The following is a 12,602-nucleotide window of genomic DNA, read 5'->3' on the forward strand; positions in this document are numbered from 1 at the left end:
TTTTGTTTCTTCAAGGCTTGATTATAAGAGGTGGCAGCCCTGGGCTAGAATTTAGGAAGCCTTAATTAGAGGAGGGTTCTAGCCTCTCAAAAGAAATGTCCCCTCCCCAGTACCTCTTAGACTGTCCCGGGCTTGAATCTTCCCGAAGAGCCATAGGACTCCTGACATGTTGCCTCCACGTTATCCCACACTCACACTGCTAACTGGTAGGGTTCTGACCCAGTGCCTGAGCTCTGAGTCCCCAGGGCTGGAAAGCAGAATGACCGAATATCGTGGTTTTCCTGGGACTGAAGGATTTCCAAAGGTGTGGAACTTTCAATGCTAAAACTGGAAAAGTCCTGGGCAAACACGAATGAGCTGGTCATTCCAATTTAAAGGTTCCAGAGAGGCAGACTTCAGAAGAGCATGAAGGGAATACAGAAGGGGTCCTGAAGAGGAACCAGGGGAAGTATGTGTGTGTTGTCTATGTGTACTGAAGAGGCAACACAGGTGCAGAGAATACTTTCTGTACATGATAGATGACAGGTTTGTTTTTTTTTTTTAATTGGAGGCTAATTACAGTATTGTGGTGGGTTTTGCTATACATTGACATGAATCAGCCATGGGTGTACAGGTGTTCCCCATCCTGACCCGCCCCCCCACCTCCCTCCCCATCCCATCCCTCAGGGTCATCCCAGTGCACCAGCCCCAAGCACCCTGCCTCGTGCATTGAACCTGGACTGGCGATCTGTTTCACATATGATAATATACATGTTTCAATGCTATTCTCTCAGATCATCCCACCCTCTTCCACAGAGTCCAAAAGTCTGTTCTTTACATCTGTGAGATGACAGGTTCTCAGCTCTACACTAGTGGTCATTATCTGTTCCTGTCAGTGATTGGGAAGCAGGAAGGCTCCTGACCGAGAGTAGGGATGGTCGACTCAGAGACAACCTGCACTCCCTCCCCATCACATGCGGGAGGACGATTAATTCAGTTAGAAATTATCTCAGAAAAGCCTGCTGGAGGAGGTGGGCTGGGCTCTCTACCCTGCAAGCAGCTACCCCAAGCTCTGCCTCAGAGGGTAGGACCAGTCCTCCCCACCCTCCCGCTGCCACCACCACCATCCTGGTGGGGACATTTTCCCACCAGCGCAAGGTAGGGTGGAGGTCCCAGAAGCAGGGGTATGTCCCCTTTCTCAGAGCTTATCACTTTGCCTGGGTCTCAGTGTAAGACTCTCCCAGTGCGGGGGAAAAAGGTGAAGGGTCGGGACCCTATTAACAAAGGACCCCAGGGTGGGGAAAGAGGAGAGACAGGTGGGACGCTGTCATTCAGGCGCCAGTCTGTTAGTTAGGTGCAAGGTCTGCCTGGCGGCGGCAGATCAAACCCCTAGTGGAGTTCTGGAACTAAGGCGGCCCCTGAAGTGAAGTGATGTGAAAGTCGCTTAGTTGTGTCCAGCTCTTTGAGACCCCATGGACTATACAGTCCATGGAATTCTCCAGGCCAGAATACTGGAGTGGGTAGCCTTTCCCTTCTCTGGGGGATCTTCCCAACGCAGGAATCGAACCTGGGCATCCCGCATTGCAGGCGGATTCTTTACCAGCTGAGCCACCAGGGAAACCCAAGAATACTGGAGTGGGTAGCCTATCCCTTCGCCCGCGGATCTTCCCGACCCAGGAATCGAACCGGGTCTCTTGCATTGCAGGAGGGTTCTTTACCAGCTGAGCTACCAGGGAAGCCCCGAGGCGGGCCTAGAGGAGGGGTTGGCAGCTATCAGAGTCCAGTGCCCTTCCCCTCACCCAGCGTCTCCGGAGCAGAGAGCTGACAAGCACCAGCTCTGAAGGGTGGTTGGATGCCTGGGTCTACATCTGACTTAGGGGTTCTTCTTTTGTAAAACGGACATAACCGTATCACCTACCTTATAGGGTTGCTATGAGAGTTAAGGGAAACCTCGGATTTAAAGCGCTAGGCACAGTGCAAAGCATGGAATCTTCGCAATAACCAGGAGGTTTTGCTCCCGCCAGGATTGAGGAGTGCTGGGGCAAAGTCTGGACTTGATTCTCAACAATCGGGGAAGGTGGGCGTCTGGACTGTGAACCGAAAGGGGCGGATGGACACCCTTCCTCCTACCCCGGAACCCGGGCAGGGCGCGGGGGCGCGGAGGTCAGCGCCCGCAGAGCCCTGGAGGCAGCTTTGCCTTCAATCGTCCACCTGTATCTCCTCGTCAGAAAGATGGAGCTCAGAGTCAGGCCGGGCGGGGCGAGGGCCGAGGCCCGGGGCGCCGTCCGGCAGCGCGAGGCGGCCCTGGGCTTCCGGGGACAGCGAGCGCAGCGAGGCCAGGTCGGCGCGCATCTCCTCCACGTCGCGCTTGAGCTTGGCGCGCCGGTTCTGGAACCACGTGACGACCTGCGCGTTGGCCAAGCCGAGCCGAGCCGCCAGCCCGTCGCGCTCGGACGGCGCCAGGTACTTCTGGAAGACGAAGCGCCGCTCCAGCTCCAGCACCTGCTGCGCGGTGAACGCCGTGCGTGACTTCCGCCGTCTGCGGCCAGCCGGGTCGGGGCCCAGCGCGCCCGGGGCCGCGCGGCCTGCGGGGACAGGGTGGGGGTCAGCCTCCTAGCCTGGGGGGGTCAGGCTTCGGTCCGCGAGGAGAAGCGGGCGTGGGGTCAAGCCAGAGAGGGGGAGGGTTGGTGCGGAGCCAGAAGGCGAACCGGAGCCAGAGCCGCGGACCCTTCCCGAACTCTGCGAGGGGCGAAGGTGGTGTTTCATCCCGGGGGGTGGGGCGCAAAGTGGAGCCGGCCTCCAGGGTACCCTTGGGAGGCAGGAGGATGAGGGCATCTCGCGGGGTCGGGACACTGGGAAGAAGGCGGGACAAGCCAGAGGAGAACGGGTGCACCGTCTGGAGGCACAGGGCGGGGACTCTGAGGCCTTCCGGAGCGCCTGCTGGAGCGGACTTGCAGATCCAGGCCGGCACCAGTGGCGGGGGCCGACCATGGTCAGAGTAGGGGCAGCCAGCTGGCATGGTGAGTGTAACAGAACCCTGATCTTGCCCCGTTTTAAACTCGTGGATGTCGGGCACTCTCGACTTACTCGTTTTGGATGACACAAGCACTCCCTCCTCGAGCCCAAAAGGCGGAGAGTGGGGTACAAAGGGCGAGGAAGAGCAGAGTCCAGAGTCCCGCGGCCCTTGCGGCTCTATGGCCCCGCTGCTCCTTGAGCCCTCTCGAGAAGAGAGCGGCTTGGAGCGGAGCTTGGTCACCCGGTGAGGCCCGAGCCTCACCTCCCAGCACTTCCTGTACGGTCCTAACCCTATTTCGCTCAGGTACAGCCTCCAGGCCAGGCCCTTTGTCTCCGGCCTTTCTCTGTCGCGATTGCTCCGCCTACAGCGAACGGACCCAAGAGTCGCTCAGTTTTCGACAGTCTGGTCCTTTACCCCCGGCGCTGGCGGCCTCCTGGAGCGGCAGCGGAGCCTGGGAACTAACGGCGGGGAGGGGAGGAGAGGAGGAGGCGAACCCCGGCACGTGGGCCGCGGGCAGGGTGCAGGTTAGGGTAGCGGCCGGGGTGAACGAAGGTTCGAGACCAGGAGCCTGGAGGAGAGGAATGGGGAGAAGGCCAAGTGACAGTGGGCGACCTCGCCGGAGCTGTACCTTCAGAGGGCTGCGGTGTGTGCCCGTCAAGTCCGCGGAAAGTTTTACTAGTCAGCTCCTCCAGCGCGCACAGCGGCGACGTGGGCCCCTGGTTCGACTCTGGAGGCCGCGACACAGAGGGTCTTCGGGGAATCTTGCACGGGCCTAGGATGTCTGCGATGCTGAAGGGTGTCCGGGGTGTCCGGGGCTCGGATCCCGAGCTCATGGCCAGCGGGGCCGTGGCGGTCCAGCCGCCCGCCGCGCTCGGCTCCGCAGCTGCCTGGGCCCCAGTGCGGCTCCCGATCTGGGCCCCCCGCCTCGGACCCGCCCCCCGCGCTGGGCCCGAGCCTCGCGTTCCCCTCCTCCTGCGCCCCCACCCCCCACCCCGGATCCGCGGTGGATCTGGAGCTGGTAGACGTCCCGGCAGCGGTATTTCTACAGGGTGGGGAGGTGCGGAGAGAAACCGGCGGAACCACCCGCCAGGCCGGGCCGCAGGGCTACTCTGCGCTGCCAGACGCGGCCCAGTGCACTCTCGGGCTGGACCCGTCCTGGGCGGCCCCCAGATTCTGTGTACCACAGGCTCTCCGCCTAGCCGCAGCTCTGGCTCATAAAGTCATCGGCAATAAAATTGCCTTCCCTGGCCCCAACGGCTGGGGATTTGCAAAATTCCGAGAAGGAATAGCAGAGCTGACAGTGGTAGGGTCCCCAGCCTCACCTAGTAAGGACCTCTGTCTCCTGACCTGGCCCCCTGGTCCCGCCCCACCCCTGCGGAGCTCTCTTAGAGAGGTCCGGCGGCTGGAAGTTATTAGCGCGGCGCTGGGGGCTGGGGGACGGGGAAACTTGGAAGGACCGGCCGGGCAGGGCGACTGTAACCGGGGATTCTGGGGGTGCCACGGGGAAGCAAGCGCAGGTGAGTGGATTCTGCCGGCTTTCTGGCCGAATCCAAGGCCGTCCTGCCGCGGCTCAGAGGCCCTGAGGAAGTCTAAACACACGGAGAACCGGCCGGAGACCTGGACCACAGGAAAGAGAACACAGCAAACTGGCTTCCACTGAGGGCCTCCTGATTAGTCTTTCCGTCTATCAGTCTATCTGTCTGTCTTTGTCTTCCTATGAAGCTCCTATGGTTGGAGTATGGGTCCTTCAGCCTGGAGAGGCCCAGAAACCACCCAGCCTCTGCAACGGTGGGAACCACTCACTGCCCGGGAGCATCAGGGCCACTGGCCATAGAAGAGTAACCTCAAGTGCAGACTTCATCTACCCAACCAGATCCGGAGACAGAACCCCTACAAACCCAACTGCAAATTCTAAGACCTGGGATACTCTTTTCCATTTTGTCTGTGTCCAGTCTCTCTTCTCTGCCACACGTGTTCTAGTCCTGGTCTCACACCACATCCTCCCGCTGTAGGAAGAAGGCAGCTCTGGGACAGCACGGCTCACCAGTGGAGGTTCAACAGGGCAAGGGTTTTGTTCACAGGTCACATCACAGAGGCAGAGAAGCCCCACCACTCCTGAGGAGCTCACCGTTCTAGCGAACTCGGGGTTTTCTTCTGTTTTCTTCAAACAGTGCCATGAAGTCCCTCCTGGTCACCTTCTCTGTAGACTTCCTCCCACCATTTGTGCAGCAATCCTCTGAGTCCACCTGTCTACTCTGGGCCAAGTGGAGCCTGCAATGGAGTGCACCAAGCAGAGCTTGGGAGAGCCAAGACACCTGGATAAAGACTCCTTGACACGGACAGGAAGGCACTTTGATAATGGGGCTCAGGGAAGGAACCTCATGTAACCTGAGGCACTGACCGAGTCCACATCCAACAAAGGTGGAGAAACACAGGGTCTTCTTGATAAAGGACTCCCTCCAATGACACTCCCCATCGCCTAAGACATACCCAGATACTCACATAGTACCTTCATGGCAGCCTAAGCAACAAACTCAGCCCAGTGGGCCCACTGTTGGGTCAGAGAGCAGACAGTGGAAAGCTGAGATGCCTCAGGACCTTGTTAACTGATTATGAATGGTGGCAGGTGGCAGAGAGGCGGGAGGCCTCAGCCCTGTGAACCATGCTGGTGGTTTCGCTTAGTCTGCGATGAAAGGTCTTTCTAGGGAGGCTGCAGGCACTGCCTAGCGCATGTCCCAGGCCTGCCACCGAAAAGACACTCTGAGCTTCACTCATGCGTCTTCTATGTAGCTTTTATGTCATCTCTTCTGCCCGTAGTTACCCTTGTGTGTTCTTGTGGAGCGCTCCTGAAGGGCCTTTGCTTTCCTCTGCTTCTGTCTCTCAACCTTCTCCCCCTTGCAGCCAGGCTTACAGATGGGGTTGGATAGTGGGCTTGGGCAGTCCCCAGATGTAGGTTTGGGGGAGGAGAGGGAAGGAGAGACTAGTTAAGGGAAGAGGTTGCTGACAGCAGAGCCCAGCTAAGGTCATCCCAGCAGCCAGGGATTTGTCCAGACAGTTGTGGGGCCGCAGGAGGGTACTTTTCCCAGCCAAGCCCCTGGAACCTGAGCTGGGGAGAAACCAGATCCTCTGAGGGGTGTAGGAGGAGGGGGAATGATTAATGAGGGAGATTAAGAGATTAAACCCGGGTTGAGGAGGGGGGTGTCTAGCTGTCTCCTGGGCTCCCCCAGGCCCAGCAGTGCTGCTGCGCTCTGGTGCCCCTCTCCCACCGTCCTTTCCACCCCCGTGGTCCAAGCCTCTCTGCCTTGGGTCCTCCTCAGAAGGACTTGAGCGTACATTCCTGCCTGCCACTCCCCTTCTTTGATGGATTCTCCCCATTGTCCCTTCAGAGGACATTTGGGGGTCCTCTGCTCCCTCACTTGGTAGAGATCCCCTCTTTCTCACTTGCCCTTCAGAAGACACCTCCATTCCCACTTAAGGATGCCTTATCACACACACCCACCACCCTCTTCCAGAATCCCCTTTCCCCATCACCCCCATCTTATTTCTCATTCCCTGACACTGCATCTCTGACTCGCCTTTGTCCACTTCAGCCTCTCATCTTGCAGATGCCTCTACCCAGGCCTACTCCAGATGTACCCCCTCTTCTTGACATCCATATCAGCTCAATAAATGGACTTCGGCCCCCTAGATTTCCCACCACACATGTTTCTCTGAATTCTGTGAGTGTAATAGCATGAGGGATGAGGGATGGGGGACGGGGATCCTCAGAATAACCTCCTAGGGGTGGTGGACGACCGAGAAGGACAGCTCCAAGAGGTGTGTTTCTCCTCACCATCCCCCCATCTTAGAGAAAACCTGTTAACCAGGGTGATCGGGCCGTGCGTGTTTCAGGGAGGACACTCCAGACAGAAGAGCTGGGGCCGGGAGTCCTTCCATCTCACAAACCTCTGGGATGGTTTTCTCTTTCAGAAAATGTTCATGCAGAGTGAACCGATTCAGACATGAATCTGTTTCCTTACTGCCAGGACCCTGGGTCTGTGCATTCTTTAGGCCCTTTACACTGCCTCACAAAATGCTCTGTGCAATTGCTGCCAACTCAGGGGGTCTGCAGGCTGGGGTGGGGGAACAGTGGGATGCTTGGACACCCCCACCACACCCTGACACTGGCATACCCCTTGAGGCGCATTGTTCCAGGGAAGTCCCTTTTCCCTGTCTCCTCACCCTCGCTCACCTCCAAGTCCTGGGAGAGGGACCAGCCTGAGAGGGACCTGTCTTCTTCTGTGCCAAAGGGGAGAGCAAGTCTCTGCCCTCTCTCCCAGGTGAATGTGGACCATGAAAACAGCTTGGTGAGAAAGGGCATCAGGGGCATGCGCAAGCTTGGCCCTGCAGGTGAGGACTGACATTTCCACCCTGGCACCCCAGGAGGTCCGGGGCACCTGAGCGTGCTGGGGCAGCCCTGCAGCTGCTTCTCTGAGCAGGCATGTGTGTTCTGGGTCACTGAGCCCAGGAGCACTGTGGGCTTGACTTGCCCACTGTGGCACAGATAGAGACCCAAGTGACTCCAAGGGGCAGGATCTGTGTGGGGCAGGCTAGGGAGGGAAGTAATGGACCCATAGCTAGAGAATTGCGTGGTACCTGCAGATGGCCGGTATCAGCCGGCTGCCACGGCTGCTGACAAAAAGAAGGTTCTGCTGAGCTGGGGGTCAGGCGGGGTGCCATGCCACCCCAGATCCAGGCCAGAGCACCTTCTGGTGCTTCTTGGCTGCAAATCATGTGTCATCAAAGGCCTCATCCTAAGGCTTGGTTCTCAGGTCTCCCCCAGAGTTATCTTCTGACTGGGCTTGCTAGACACCAAGCTGCCACCAAGCCTCAACTGGACTACTATGCCAGGAAAAGTCCCCAGGGGTATTTCCATTCTCCTTACCTCCACTCCCCCACCCCACCTGCCTTGGAAATGCCATTTCACACACAAATGCATTGAGAACAATCTGAGTACTGTGGCTTGAGTGGGCCTGGGAGTATCCAGAGCTTAAATTCAGGGAGAAGAGAATAGGGAACCCTGGGATAGATATAATTAATCAAAATCCTCCAAATGTATGGTGGTGTAGAGACAGGCCAAAGACACTGGAAGAAGGCCTGATTCTGATTGAGGAAAGGTTTTCTGGAGGAGGTGAATTTACGCTTTGAAGGACAGCTGGGGGCAGGGGATGGGGGATACAAATCAGGCATGAGGCCTGAAATGTGGGAGGTTCAGGAATCCTGGATATGGTACCAGGAGGGAATTGTGCCTGGGCAGTGTCCACCCCAGGCCCTGTTGCCAGTCCAGCTCGTACCAAGGGCTCTGCCTTGCTGTCTGCAATCTCTCCACATAGGCCTTTCTTTTGGCCTACAAGCTTCATCCATGGGGAGCAAAGCCCCAGCCTACTGTGTCCTGGGAGACAGCTCGGGTTTTTTGCCCCTCTGAGTCTCTGGCTCCTTTGGCCAGTTCAAGGGGTTCTCACTATCCCCTTTCCCGAGTCCCCTGCCACCCAGTCTCCATCTAGGGAAGCTCAGGCACCTTCAGCCCTCACAAGCTACGCTCAGTGACCCCCTTGAATTCGTACTGTCGGACTCTGGCCAGCTCCAGATTTAGGCTCTAACATCAGGTTCTAGCAACATCTATGCTGCCTGCACCATCCAGCTTGTCCCAGATTCCACAGCAGCTCATTAGCTTCTTACAGGAGGAACTCCTTGCTTTGGCCTCCAGTTCCCTCCTTTGTTATTGTCTGGCTCAAACTGACAAGGAATGATTGCTAAACTACTCAATAGAGTTCTCACCCTGTTGCTTCCCTCTTGTTCCTAAAAGGTGCCCTTCCTGGGAACCAGTTCCCTTCTCTCAACTACCCTCTCCACGCCCTGGCTCCACCTAGCCCAGGTACCTGAATCTCATATGGACAGCCAGGTTTCCAATTGTGACTATCCCCAATGTGTTCTTGCATCCCAATTTTTCTTTTTTAAGGCTCCTCCCATAGTGCAATTCTTTGTATTTTCTTTGAAATATCACTCTTCTTCAGTCCTGCAGTGGCCACTATCAGACCCTAGCCCCATTCTCACCACTACTGAATTAGGACACATAATGCACTCAGGTCTGCTTTACATGTGGTAACATTCAAGGACAGCGAGAGCTCCCTTCCCTTCACCAAAAGATGAAGCTATGAGGGACCTGGTTCACTCAGCTCACTTTCTGAGATTTATATATGTAAGCTTCTCTGCTGCTGTCCTTTGGCAATTCACTGAAGGAACACCCACACAGAAAGGCCCTCCTTTTCGATGAAACAAGAAGACTTCTCAACAGGGAAGTAGGACACTGGACAAAGCAGGAGTGTGTGGCAGAACAAACAAGGGAAAAGACAGATGCTTTTTTAAAGTTTTTATTTCAAAAAATAAAGCCAAAGTTAATTTCACATAAATATCTGGGGAGGGAAGGGGACAAAGATGGGTGGGGGCTTGGCCCCTACCTCCTCTTCTCTTTCACACTGTATTGTAAAAGCAAAGGGGATGGCTAAGGAAAAAACAAGGGGAAGAAGTAGTCAGTGGGAACGTTCTTACCCAAGAGGCCCCCTCAGTCCACCTCTGCCCTGGGCACTGCCTCGGCACTGCCTCACCTTGCCGAACCAGTGGGACAGCCATATCTGCTTCATGGTCATGTGATCAGGGAGAACTTCATTGTCAAAAAGGAGCTGCACCTAGGAAGGAGATAGGGGCATAGTTTCAGAAACGATTCTCTTGCCCAGGTCAAGAACTACCCAAGTCTACCATTGACTCTGTTTCTCCTTTCTTACCCCTTTCTGCCCCCTCAGAAAAATCTACATGGGAATACTCACATGCTGGGGATTTAGCATCAAGCGATGACACAGGACCCTCCTGAGATGGCGAACTTCAGCTCTAACAGAACACCGGACATATTTGTTCTGGGGGTTGGTGGGGGGTGGGAGGGACAGGAAGAAGACAAGATGTGTGAGGGAAGGGTCATGGAGTGGTGAGTCTCCTTAGAGAGGCCCTCCCCTCAGCCCCTCTTACCTGCAGGATGCTTTTATTCTTGTCTTTGCCAGAACTGGGGGGAAACAGACACAGGTTAGACAGCCCTGTCTTTCCCCCCGCCCCCCACCCAGAACCAGGATATACTCTCTTGAATGGAAGACACTCCCTTACTGCTCGCCTTCTCCCTGCCCCTCCCCACCTCCAGCTCTGGGTCATTGTCACTGTCACTTCAGATGGCCCATGACCTATCCTTCACCTCAGCCGCTCCAGGCATAGGCTCAGCTGCTCATCATAGCGATAGTAGTGGGCTTTGGAGTGGTCGAAGCTGCTGAAGGGGAGGCCAAGGTTGCTCAGGGCTGGCTCTGAGAAAGACAGAGTAACAAGGAAAGCGGCACATGTCCCATACTCCATTTTTCCCAGGGAGCAAATCTGGGCAGGAGGAATGCTCTGGGGGCTTTACCTTACCCTTCTGCTACTAAGCAACATACCTTCCCCACTGGGCTGGGTGACCCGGTCCAAGCCTCGGGACTGGTAGAATTCTCGGATTCGTTTCTCTTCACCTAGAAGAGGGGAGTATGAGAAGTAAAATATAAGCCCTCCCTCATTCTTTGTTCCGTGAACTGTCAACCTCTTCACCAAAGCCCTTGCTACCTCAAGCTGCCATTCAGGAACAGTGCTCTAGAGGCCCCTCAAAGTCAAGTTGGTTACTCACTGTCTTGCAAGCCTGGCACTAGCTTGTACACGATGTCCTGCATGACCCGGTCCAGTTTGAGGTTGAGAAGCGGTTGTGTTTCATGGATCTTGATGTTACACATGGGGCAGTACTTGCTGGTTTGGAGGTACTTCACAATACAACTCTTGCAGACTGCAAGAAGAGAAAGGCAGACTCTCAGGCCCTCTGAAAACTGGGTTTATGGGTTGGCTGGGTTTCCTGGGTGGTTAGGGCAAGCAGCCTAGAGGCTGACAGCCAGCTTAGTGGGATGTAGGGCCTGGAAGAAACAGCCAGGGTTCTGGGCACTCACACGTATGAAGACACTCTGTTATGGTGGTGGCATCCACGAAGTAGCCTGCGCACAGACAGCAGACGATATGCTCGTTCAAGTCTTTGATCTTTACTCGTACTTCCTCCTGCGGACACACCCTCTGTCAACGATCATTTCCCCGACCACAACCGTGTGCTTCATGATCTGGAAGTCGCCACTCATCAGAGCCCACCGCCAACCCTGCACCCAGCGCCGTCAGCTGATTAGCTCCCAGGGGGTTGACACTCCCCCTCCGCCCAGCAGAGGGCTCCGTGCACAGCAGGGGTTCTCTCTAGGCTGACTCGCCCGACCTTCCTTTCCCAGGGGAGCCTACAAAACGTCAGCGGCGCAATGCGCAGGCGTCCTAGCTCGGAGTTTGGCAACCCACTCGCAATCGCGCAGGCGCACTGGGCACCCTGTCTCTGCGCAGGCGCACTGGGCGCCTGGCCAGCCACCGCCCGTCCTCTAGCCGGCCCCAGTTCTCACTGCTAGCCGACCACAGTGGTAACCCTGCCGCCCCTTCACCTCGTTCCGTAGTGGGTCCATCTTGTACACTGACTGGAGCTGGTTCCGAAGCCTCATCGCGATCGCAATCTGGCCCCCCTGAGGAGACGCCATCTTAAAGGCTGAGCTCGGCCTGCTACTTCCGGTGCCGCCTGCGGGGCGGGACTTGTCGCCCCGCAACGAAGGCTTAGGTCTTTTCGGATTCGCTGACCCTCTGTAAGGCCCCGCCCATGTCCCTTCTCCCCGTGTGCTCACCTGAGCCCCACTGGCCCCTCCCCCTCTTCAATCTGTAATTAGGGCGTCCAGGGGGTTGGTGGGAAGGGGTCCTATCTCCTCGACCTCCTGTAGTAATCGTCATAGTAGACCCTACACGATCTCGGGACTGACTTTTGGACCTTGCAAAAGACTGCCGCCTTCCACCCCAAAGGCCCGGCGGTCCCCGCCCGCCACCACTCAGGGTTGTCGATCTCCTGTGGCGACGTCCCTGATAAAAGAAACCCCTCCGGGTCCCCTGCTTGTGTCCTACAACGCGCCCGCATTACGGAGCTTCATCCCGACGGCAGGCCTTGTCCCCCCTCCACGGCGGAGGTTTCTTGAAGCTCTGCGGAACCTCGTAGAGGGTGGCGGGGAAGGAGGGACCCCAGGGACTTGGTAGTGATCGTGCCCACCCCCATCACTCCCTCCTGCCGCCGAGGTTGGGGGGGCAGGCCCTGGTTAATGATGATGATTCAATCATCGGCGCCTGCGGAGGCCTGGGACAGACTAATGCAGAGCAGATGCCCAGGGAGGAGGGGAGGACGGCTCGGACACTACCACATGTGGGCACCCTGAGGCAGCGAGCTCCTGCGGTGGCATAGGTCCAGTCCCGGACTTGGGGAGGATGCGCACTGGACCTGGTACACCGACGTCCCTAGGGACTTTTTAAAACGTGGGATTCAAAATCAAACGAAAACAAGGATAAAATTACCGTGGAGTATTAACATCAAGTACAGTTGGAGAATCAAGAAACGAGAGATACCAGCGGAGACGGGGGAAAAACTTTCTGGAGGAAGTGGGTCTTT

At 56.7% G+C, this 12,602-nt stretch overlaps 2 protein-coding genes and 1 long non-coding RNA gene across 3 annotated transcripts; 1 reads left to right on the forward strand and 2 right to left on the reverse strand.

The window, feature by feature from the left end:
• Positions 1-1,628: 1,628 nt before the first annotated feature.
• On the reverse strand, positions 1,629-3,828 carry LBX2 (ladybird homeobox 2). Its single transcript, XM_043918448.1, has 2 exons — positions 3,624-3,828; positions 1,629-2,564 (listed from the first exon to the last, which is right to left on the reverse strand). The coding sequence occupies exons 1-2, from the start codon at positions 3,826-3,828 to the stop codon at positions 2,179-2,181; spliced, it is 591 nt and encodes a 196-aa protein (XP_043774383.1). The 3' UTR covers positions 1,629-2,178.
• Positions 2,384-4,931, forward strand: LOC122703884. Its single transcript, XR_006343640.1, has 2 exons — positions 2,384-2,999; positions 4,718-4,931. It is a non-coding gene; the product is annotated as an uncharacterized LOC122703884 (long non-coding RNA).
• Positions 4,932-9,389: 4,458 nt separating this feature from the next.
• PCGF1 (polycomb group ring finger 1) lies at positions 9,390-11,711 on the reverse strand. The gene is made up of 9 exons (XM_043918449.1): positions 11,563-11,711; positions 11,038-11,143; positions 10,728-10,880; positions 10,504-10,575; positions 10,272-10,377; positions 10,055-10,088; positions 9,859-9,945; positions 9,640-9,720; positions 9,390-9,536 (listed from the first exon to the last, which is right to left on the reverse strand). Exons 1-9 carry the CDS (start codon positions 11,653-11,655, stop codon positions 9,489-9,491), a joined length of 780 nt encoding a protein of 259 aa, XP_043774384.1. The 5' UTR covers positions 11,656-11,711; the 3' UTR covers positions 9,390-9,488.
• Between the last annotated feature and the right edge of the window lie 891 nt (positions 11,712-12,602).

The sequence above is a fragment of the Cervus elaphus genome, chromosome 11 (genome assembly GCF_910594005.1).
Source record: "Cervus elaphus chromosome 11, mCerEla1.1, whole genome shotgun sequence".
Taxonomy (NCBI): domain Eukaryota; kingdom Metazoa; phylum Chordata; class Mammalia; order Artiodactyla; family Cervidae; genus Cervus; species Cervus elaphus.